Here is a 10703-nt window from a genome sequence, read left to right on the forward strand (position 1 = left end):
AAACCAGACTCATCTCAGAAGTGGAGGTCACTTCAATTTATCCCCAAGTCACATGGATAGGGAATGTTCTTTGTATTCCTAAACCATGTGACTTGGGATGGTTGGAAGTGTCCTCCGCTTCAGAGATGAGTCTGGTATTTATTCTTTGCTATTATGTGAAATGAGACACATGTAGCAGTCGACAAGTGCATCGTTTTGATATGGATGTACACATATATTATCCTGGGCCTACTCAATAACATACAATTTAACCTTTTCCATGTTTTCTCTTCTTTTTCTTTCTTGTCAATCACTATAAAACTGGCAGGAATTTGATATTGCGTCCTCTACCCTTCAGAAAGTGCCCCTCCTCAATACTACTTACATGCATAGGCCTACTAAATTACGTGCAATTTAACTTTTCTCTTCTCTTCTCTCTTCAATTTTTCTCACTTTCTTTTCTTTTTCTCTCCTTTCCCCTTTTTTCTACTTGTCAGTCACTAAAGTACTGGGGGTAATATGATATTGCGTCACACACCCTTCAGAACCCCCCTGATTGATCCACATGTTCGCCACTGATAGGCCTACATCCGGCACAAGCGCCTGCGAAACCTTGCAAACACCTGCGGTATATAAACGAAAGAATAACGAACACGCCCAGGGTATATATACAGAACTGTACGAACACACATCGGACAACTTCCGAACATGTGTATTCGGCACACTCCGTTTCAAGTTTTGTGCATGCACAAAACTTGAAACGTATTGTCGACGGACTAAACAAACATCACCTAACACAAAACGCATTTGGCGGATAATAGCAGGACATATGAAGATAACATAAAACGAACATTGACGAACGCTAATGGATTTGCTAAAATGCCATCCGTTTCTTATACGGAAGACCGATCCGGTGTAGTGTGACACTAACACGGTCTGGGTCAACGTACATCACCGAATGCAAAAATATGCTATCCGGTGGTGAAGGCCTCACAGGAACGTATTTTCAACGAACACGGGCCGAGTGCAACGAATAAAGAACGAACATGAACGAAAGGAGAGCGAACAAACTCCGGCAATATGCAGCACCATACGAACACACATCGGATAAATACCGAACATGTGTATTCGGTACACTCCGTTTCAAGTTTTGTGCATGCCGACGGACTTAACGAACATCACCTAACACGAAACGCATTTGGCGGATGATAGCAGGACATAAAAAGAACATAAAACGATCATTGACGAACAACAACGGATTTACTAAAATACCATCCGTTTCTTGTACGGAAGACCTATTCGGTGTAGTGTGACAGAAGCATCACATCAAATGTACGATGTATGTGTACAATGTACATCGTCCGGACTCTGAACTTCACCTTTTATGCATGCCTATACTATTAAAGTAAATACACTTGGCAAATATAGTACAACATTCCGTGTAATCAGAAACAATGGCTACTGTGGATTCTTTTATACCAATACTTAGCGTTTTGGACGATGAAGATCACTTTTTAAAATGTTTTGATGTATTCATGAAGAGACTTCAAGAGAAAGACACGACGAGTGAAGATTGGCTGGCTGATATTGTTGCTGATATACGACCCAAAGTTGTTCAGAGCGTTGATCAATCTACAAAAGGAACACTAAAAGCTTTGGGTGTAGGAAGTGGTGATGGTATGTATAGCCTATAATATTTTAAAGGGGGTAACCCTGTTGAGGATATGGAGTGTCTTTAAACTTATGTCAAACATCGCCCCTTTTAATGCATCCATGTAAAAACGAGAACATTTTCAGTGTAAATGTGAATAATTAGTACAATTTGGAAACCAATACCTTGGTACATGTAAATTACATTGTGGTCCGCATCATGTACACGGCGAAACATGCGATTGTATGCCGTATTCCCGAACCGTATAAACTTCATTTGAGAAGAAACCGCGATTTTCTGTCAATATAACTCACTTACTTACATATTATAATGTCCACATTTAATTATAAATGAGTATTAATTTTGGCAACACTGTAGCTATCTGAGCTACAGAACCTTCTGGTGCAATGTCCTGATTTTCCACCAATGTCCACCATTCCCAGAAGCTCGTCCGGGCGTGTGAAATATCGATAAATTTTTCTGGGGTAGTTTTAGGCGGTTGAATTTTTTTTTTGGGGGGGGTTGAATTAGCAAACCAACTCATTTGGGGGAGTTCAACCTCTACTAATCCCCCCCCCCCTCCCGCAAAGACAACACTGTATACTCAGGCAAAAATTTAGGCATGAGTCATGCCCATGAACATGCCAAGATCTTGCCATGAACATGCCAAGAACATGCCCTATTTTCGTTAGCAACGGGTATGAATTTTCATGAATTTGGGAAATTTTGATGGATTGTTCATGCTCACCCATGAATATTCATGCCCTTGTATGCATTTTTTTGTCATGCATGTAGTCAGAGCCTTGACATGTTCAGGGCATGTTCATGGGTAACTCATGGGCATGGATCGCGGTCAATGTCAAATTCTCTCTACTTTCATGCCCATAAATTCCTTATTCATGGGTAACTCATGGCATGAATCATGGTCAATGTCAAATTTTCTCTATATACTTCCATGCCCATTAATGTTTTAGTCAAGGGCGTCAATTACAATTTTAATGGGTTTAAAATTAACGACCCATGAATCCTTGATAGAGGATTTTCATGCCATATACAAAACAAAAGAATCAGAATGTCTTGCCATGTTCATGGCATGAACATGCCATGTTTATGGCATGATTTGCATAGCAACCAGTAGCGAATTTTGGGAATACCCATGAAATTTTTATGCTATGTTTTCATTATTGCTAACACTTGCTAACAAATACCCAAACACCCCACTGTAATGTTTTGATACTATAGCATATATGTACTGCACACACACACAGCACACATACATATAAAATTACAAGTTCAGTTCAAGTTCACCCTGGCCCACAGACTGGCCACGTAGCACAGAAACATGGAATCAGGGATGCTTTGCCTAGTGTAGAATAAAGCTATGAATATATCAATCTACAATTACTCATGATCATCTTCTTGTTTGTCTCATCTATTAAAACTCTATACCCACACGCAATACAAACACGCACGCCCACGCACCCCCACAGCTTGTCACCTGTCAATTATGCATAGCTAAAAACTCGCCTGGCCAGAAATAACCAATGGGAAACTGCGCGGGCTGCAGACTTTCTATTTACGAAGCCTACTAAGCTATTTTTAACATGATTTGTCTGCATTGATTTGGTAAGTAAAAAGCAATAATCCAAGATCAACATATGTAATGAACTTAATTCTATGCTGCAGAATTCAACCACAGGTCATTGCATCATTGAAAAAGTACAAAGGAAATTATTCGTGTTGTTCCTCATGAATCCATTAATACGAGGGTCAGTCAGTCAGTATTAAGAGTTGACTCGTGACGTCATATGTGGATTGTTTTCATGGCATTTCTCAATGATTACATAAACACTGTACCTTTGTCTTTCAAACAACACATGTAAAATTATATCACACACATGATTACCTAACAGCATTAGCATAAAATCAATAGACTAGGGACACCCAGAGGATGATTTAAGCACTTCCCAGCAAGTCTTGCGGTTAGCACAGCTGTGTGAGTGAACATGACACCACTGCCCGCCCACTGCATACACACGTGCATGGTTAAATTTGAATTTTGACAGATATATTTACAATAAAAGCAGCTTCAAAAAGTTGGTCGATTTCACATTTTATGTTATCTACAGAAGGTGTGAATTATCCTTCATGCATACATCACTTTAGATCTGAAATCGACCAAGTAATAATGACACACGGGCAATTCTAAAACAACATCTTTTGCACAGAGTTCAATGGGATTTGAAAGGTAAAGTGGCAGTTGAAACTTTAGTGATAACACTTTTACAGTGCATGATGGGGCTTCCTTAAATCATCCTCTGAGGGACACCTGTTGAAATTGAGTCGTTTTTGTTAACGGAAATAAGAGGCTGAAAATAGGAATTGTTCATTGTTGTATTAATACATACTGACTGACCCTCGTATAACAATTATTGGCAAAATATACCCAATGTTATGGGCCCTATATCCATAGTTCGTTTAATTTTCCGTAGAACATTTTGATATTGAATAATTACAAAATTGCGATGAAAGGGACGTACCATTAGATATTATTGGCCGGGGTGCTGGGCAACTTTGTGAGAAAAAATTGCCTCACTGATGAGTAAAAAAAGAGAATCTCCCTACCCAACTCAGTATAATGGTATACATTAAAATTGAAGAAAAAAAAAGACTACTTCGCCGCCGAAAAGAATGCCCCCAAAGGCAGCGACAAAAAAGAAATTCTGCCTGATCCTAACTCCCTATCCCCGATAATATCTAATGGTGCGTCCCTAATTAAATGTCACAAATGTTCTACAGAAAATTAAACAGACTGTGGATATAGCTAAGCTAAGGCGACAAAAAACCCACTTCTACTGGCTCGTCCGACCCAGATTTTCTGTTTTCGGTTTTATATTATTGTAATTGCTGTATGCGTGTAAAGTCAGCCAAATTTTGATATATTTTGACTGAAAAAAAAGAAGCGAGAGGAAAATTACGATTTTTGTGCGTGATTTTTAGAGTCATTTGCTAAAAAACACAACCGGCCGACCGACCCTACTTGATTAAAGGTCCCTCCGCTCGTAGGACATTTTTTCGCCGCCTAACTATATATATTTATCAAAGAAAGGTGACTGAATATCCATAGTTGTTAACATTGCCATCTAATGATCTCAAGCAATTACTAATGATAAGTGTGACGACCAACCCGCCTTACACTTGGTGATTTTGGCAATTGCATAATGACATGATGCGGTACAATATTGTATCGTTCTATTTTTTTTTTTTGGAAAATGAATCTTATTACATGAATCCGGGAATTGAATCACCCACATACCTGCAAATTGGACAATGACTATTAATAATTTAGTTTCAGTAAAACAAGAATATTCCATATTACCATAATGACTTATAACCTAGCCTATACATGAACTTTCTTGTCCGGTCTTTGTCTGCATATAATTATGTCCTCATACGTCTTTTGATTGTGTTTCGTCCTGAATGTTTAACTTATTATTGTAAAGGGTGGCCAAAAATTGTCGAGCTCTGCTCTGTTTGGTCTCCTACCATATGATTTTGCTTTACTCTGTAATAATTATTTAAAGGTGAAATAAACTGAAACTGAAACTTTCATAACAGGGCGAACTGAAGATTACTTCATCTCTCACTTCAAAGCTTATGTTACACATATTCACCAATGCTTGCTTGAACCAAACAGACGCTTAGCAGAACAGCATCAGAAGAATACACAAGAAAGTAATTGGAAGGAGGTAATATACGACTGGCGAGAGGAGACATTAGAAGAATATATGGAGGGTGTGAAAGAGTCAGGAACAGTTGTGAAGTATCACTTTATCAGCGCTATTCACAGCCTGTTTTATATGACTAATCCAGAGGAAACGCTTGGATTTCTATACGATCAACTCGAAGACAATGGAATCCTTTTAATTGTGATGGCATCAGGTAAAACTATTTACTCTAAATAATCTGTGACAAAATTGAATGTTTTAACTTCCAAGCAGGTGTAAATAATTTTAACGAATTACTTTTAGCTTTTTATCATAGTGACATAACTTTTTATGCACTTGGTCACCAGAATACCGTATTGTAACAAACTTAAACTTCTTGTTTTTTTTTTTAAAATTGTAGTATACTACATGTAAATCGATGAACTCAATTTATCGAAAAACTAAGTTTCTCGTTCGCAGCAATTAGTTTTGCAACGATTGATTGAATGATCAGTAATTAGTTAAGCGAAAAATATAGAGAAGCTAAGTTAATGGATAAACTAGGTTTATTGATAAGTGAGTTTCTGAGTTTATGGATTACAATGTTTATTAATGAACAAATTAAGTTTTTCTAATTACGCCATAAATGCTCTATAAACATGGTTTCATGGGGCTTTATGAGGCAATCTCCCTTTCATTTCGAAAGTTCTTGAGAGAGTCGTAGCCAAGCAACTAACTGATGACATGTCGCACCATCGACTTCATGAACCCTTTTAGTCTGCCTATAAACAATTTCACAGTATTGAAACAACTCGCGTTAATCTATCTATTGTACATAATTAATACAAATCAAGAGTTTTATACATTTTAGTATAATATCAAGAGTATGCACAATGGGGTAGTGGACAACGGACAAATCTAGTTATGACCCGATCATTATCGCAAACATGATTAACAAGATCAGATTGGGACATTGCACTGAAGGTGAATGTAGTTACGGCACCTGACAATTACATATATTATGTATTGGATCGAGAGTTTAATTTCCTATATCGTCGAGTATTACAAAGTGACGGATGTTTGACTCCGCAAGAAAAAAAGTTTTTGAGTTAGACGCGATCAAAGAGTATGCCAATTTGTGATCAACCATAGCAGAACACTAACCATTGCACAAGTAACAGCCTCCAAAGGTTGCTGTATTGTAAAACACTAGTATCTAAAGTATCTAAAAACATCTATCACATGAAGAATCAGTAAAATGATTGCAAAGTTATACGTGAGTATATAAAAACGTAAAAACGTTGCTCCCTAACATCCGTATGTCTTGCGCCGATATCGTGCACGTTAAAATCTGGTCTCTCGTGTTGATCTTTGAGGATCCGTCACACATCCGTCAATATGTCTTGCCAATAAAAACGATTTTTTCATGATAAAACTGACTCGCCACGAGTGCCCTATACTATGCCATAGTCGAATTTTATTAAAAATATGTTATTATTAGTCATGATGAACCCATTTCGTTGAACTCAAAATTATACTGATGTTTATTAAAATTAAAGTATTCAATAGTAAAATGGTCATAAAGAGTTAAAAATATCAGATGATTAGTGACAATAAAAGTCATTGAATGCAACATTATCTTGCATAATTATAATGGCTCACTTTAATACTGAACAATTCTGATTTTGGAATCTACCAGTTTATTGATAGCGAACCCCGAAAATTCGACTATGGACTTTGAATTGTAAGCAGAACTTTACCCCCTGGACTTTGCTCTCTAAGAACACACTGTCAAGCATACTTGTTTATCAGTTCATTAACCACAAGTACTAAGCATGGTATAGTACAATACGCGCTAGATGTTTGATGACAGATTAACTTTCGCGTCAACACAAAAGCGCCGCAAATACCACAGACAGTTGTGTACGGTGTAGTTAATGGTAATGGCGCGGGCCCAGAAGATTTAAACCATAGCGAGAAATGGGCGAGATATGGGCGACCAATCACAAGGCAGATCCTTGGTAATATTAGACTACTCACTATTTAAAATACATTGGCCAATTTTCATAAAAATGACAAAATTCAACATCCGTCACTATGTAATGCACCCGACGATATGTACATATTATTATATTATTTTGATATTGAAATGTCTTTTAATTCAACTTTTAAATTTATTTTTCTTTCAGAAAAGAGTATCGCTAGTCGCATTGCCCTTGCAATACCTTCTCAATACAACAAAGTCACGATTAAAACATCACGCTTTGTTCTTGACTATTTCGATACCAGATGTATCCCGTATACCCTTCATATCCGTGACTTAACCTTAGACATGAGTGGATATGGCCTTGACCAAGACGTCTCAGAAGAAGCCTCCCTACTTCTTGATTTCTTTACTCACATCAGAGATTTCTGCAAAACGCCCTTACCACCCAGGATTAAGGACAATGTTTTTTTCAATTCTACAGGAGATTGTGGCAAGTCCATCCAAATCAGAATCGCAAGAAGTGATATACCCATACTATTTTATCGTAGTAAAACGTCAGCTAGGTCAGAAGTAAGAAGACCCTTTCTAAGCATTGTAGTCCCCTTTGTACATGTGGGTGTACATTTCACCTTGAGCACAGGAAGTATAGTTTTACAATTACGTTTGATTTTCTACGCTGTAGGCCGGATTTACCAAACCATTTGGCCAGATGGGTCCGGGCACAGGGCCGGCCTCAAATTTTGGCGCCCCAAAATTGCCTATGTATCTTCCGTTTTGGGCCAAAATAGGGTAAAATGTCCCTTTTCACATTGCCAATAGCGAAATTTACCTTCATTTTGTGTTACCTTTAAACTTTGGCCAATTGAGTGCACATAGCTTCCTCACCATGCTCTCACGGTGAGTTTGGGGCCTCCTCATTTTGGTAAATCAGGCCCTGTCACTTCCACATCTGTTTTTGATAAACTGATAGCTTTAGACTCTTTGATATGAGGTGGAAAAATCATTCTTACCGGACTGAATGGAGCCACGCATCGTCAGAAGTAGGATTTGAATTCACCTCGATCTCTCGACTCTTCAACTTACATAAAACGATTATCCTCATAGAAGCACCTAAAAATGATATATCCTCTGCACTGGGCTATTACATAAAATATATGGAGACATAGGGATACTTTTTCAAGGATGAAAAATAATTCCTGCTTATCTTCCGCAAACTTCAATTTCAATCTTCCGCAAACGAAATTTCAATCTTCCACAAACGAAATTTTAATTGTCATTGTTCATGGAAAAAGGTGAAAATTCAATCAATATTGTATAAAAAATTATGTAAACGAAGCTAACCCATTAATTGCTGGAACTTCACGTGCTTTGGAATGAGATTTTTTGTCTCTAGCATATTGTATTGGATATATCGCAATATAATATATCTGGTTTGATAAAGGACGATATCTGATAATCTTGAAAGATCGATGATAGCTTCGAGCACCCAACAGTAAACAGTAATCTGCCGGGACTTTGTATGGCTCCTATACAGGGTGGTCCAAAAACTACTTTACCCAAAGGTTATTTCTGTTTAATTTTTGAAAGACCATTTTTGTAAGAGTATTTGGTGAAAATATGAATAAAAAAGAACGTAAACTTTACATTCTACGCCAGTTTTAAGTCAATGATCTAAATTAAGTCTGTCCAAGGTGCAATTTCGTCGAACTTTTGTGTGAATCAAAAAGATTCTAACAAACTCATCTTGCAAGAATCAAGAGAGAATCAACTCAAGTTGGCTTACTGCTTTTGGAATAAGGATAAATTTAGGAAAATTTTGATTCTCGCAAACTAAAGTTTAGGAGAAACGTTGCGAGAATCGATTATCTGTCTCGCCAAATGTACAGACCATTATGGAAATTACCAACAGTATTGCATCAGGGGATCATGTAGGAATATGTTTGAAGCGGGTAAAGGGTGAAGCTAAACTAGGGAATTAGTCAAAGGAAAAAGCGGAGCAAGTTACTGGATTTCGAGTCCCAAAGGAGGTGGAATAATGAACGGGAAAGGGAATGGCTAACACGAAATAAACCAGATGAAACAGAAATGCGTTGATCAAATGTATTGTGATTTTAAATCAATTATTACACGGATCAAAATAATAAATGTATGTCTTAATAAATCTTACTCGAGTCACATTGCAGCCATGTTATTTTAGATATAGGCCTACATGTATTTCATTTGTAAAATGCTGAATATTTTGCAATGGTGTCATCTTGTATAATTACGATCCACCTGTTTTTGGCCCTTTTTAATTAATAGAAGCTCGATTATTCTCATTTGATGTTTGATTTATTTGAGGTCATTAATCATAATTTATGACAATGATATTTGCAGGAGCGATTGCCGAATAGGGTGCAACTCTACTAGTCTTATTAACAAGACTGCCCTACCCCAACCCTAACCCTAAACTCCGTAAACGAGGACTGGACTCAAGTCTAGCAAGTTGCACCCTATTCGGTAATTGTACCTATTTGGAAAATAGAACACCGTTTGTAACTATACCATTTTAACACCACAGAATGTATATTCGTACTTTTTTGTTGTTTTATATATCGAACAGACAATTATATAGTTATGTGACCTCTGTGTCGAAAGCGCCACCTAACTCTACTATATGGTTATGTGAAAGTAGTATTTCTAGTATTTGAGCGTGCACGTATTATCTAGAATCTATTGTTTAGCGTGCGGGTTTTAGATAATGCATTGTTTAGCGTGCAGGTTTATATAATTTGGGTCATGAAGGGTAGTTCGCGAAAATAATGCACGGGAGAAGAATACATAACGATGAATAGAAACGGGCACTAGAAGTGTATGTCTTAATAAATCTTACTCGAGTCACATTGCAGCATAATTGAATATGATTCACGTGCAAGACATGACAACAATATAGTCGTTGTCATGGTGAACAACCTAAACTAAACATCAGGAGACAAGATGGTTGAGAGAGCCAAATAAAAGTGATATCTTTACCAAAGCACGAGCAATAGATCACTCCACGGCGTGCAATTGATGCACGGATAATACGACGTTCACTCAATGAACGGATATCATAGCTCATGTCACTATGATCAATATTCAATTGTACAAGTACGAATTATCGTCACAACAATATTCTGTTTAATATTTACCCCGTAATTTCCTTCATTATCCAAGCCCCACCCTCTTTACGGAGATGATACCATAGGGTCTGTCACTTTCTTTGGAAGGGGGTCTTGAATATTTTCATTAAATTGTTATGATCCCCGTATCACAGTTGTGGGGGAAAGGGGTATGTATAGCAAACATATGTATTGTCATTTGGTATAATTTTTTTAAATGACAATTTTGGCAAAAAACG

General features: G+C 37.3%; 1 protein-coding gene across 1 annotated transcript; it reads left to right on the top strand.

Moving 5' to 3' along the window:
* Positions 1-1306: 1306 nt before the first annotated feature.
* Positions 1307-9407, top strand: LOC140164893 (histamine N-methyltransferase-like). Its single transcript, XM_072188274.1, has 3 exons — positions 1307-1656; positions 5249-5572; positions 7527-9407. Exons 1-3 carry the CDS (start codon positions 1434-1436, stop codon positions 8141-8143), a joined length of 1164 nt encoding a protein of 387 aa, XP_072044375.1. The 5' UTR covers positions 1307-1433; the 3' UTR covers positions 8144-9407.
* The last annotated feature ends 1296 nt before the right edge of the window (positions 9408-10703 follow it).

This window comes from Amphiura filiformis, chromosome 11 (genome assembly GCF_039555335.1).
Source record: "Amphiura filiformis chromosome 11, Afil_fr2py, whole genome shotgun sequence".
In the NCBI taxonomy this organism is placed as follows: domain Eukaryota; kingdom Metazoa; phylum Echinodermata; class Ophiuroidea; order Amphilepidida; family Amphiuridae; genus Amphiura; species Amphiura filiformis.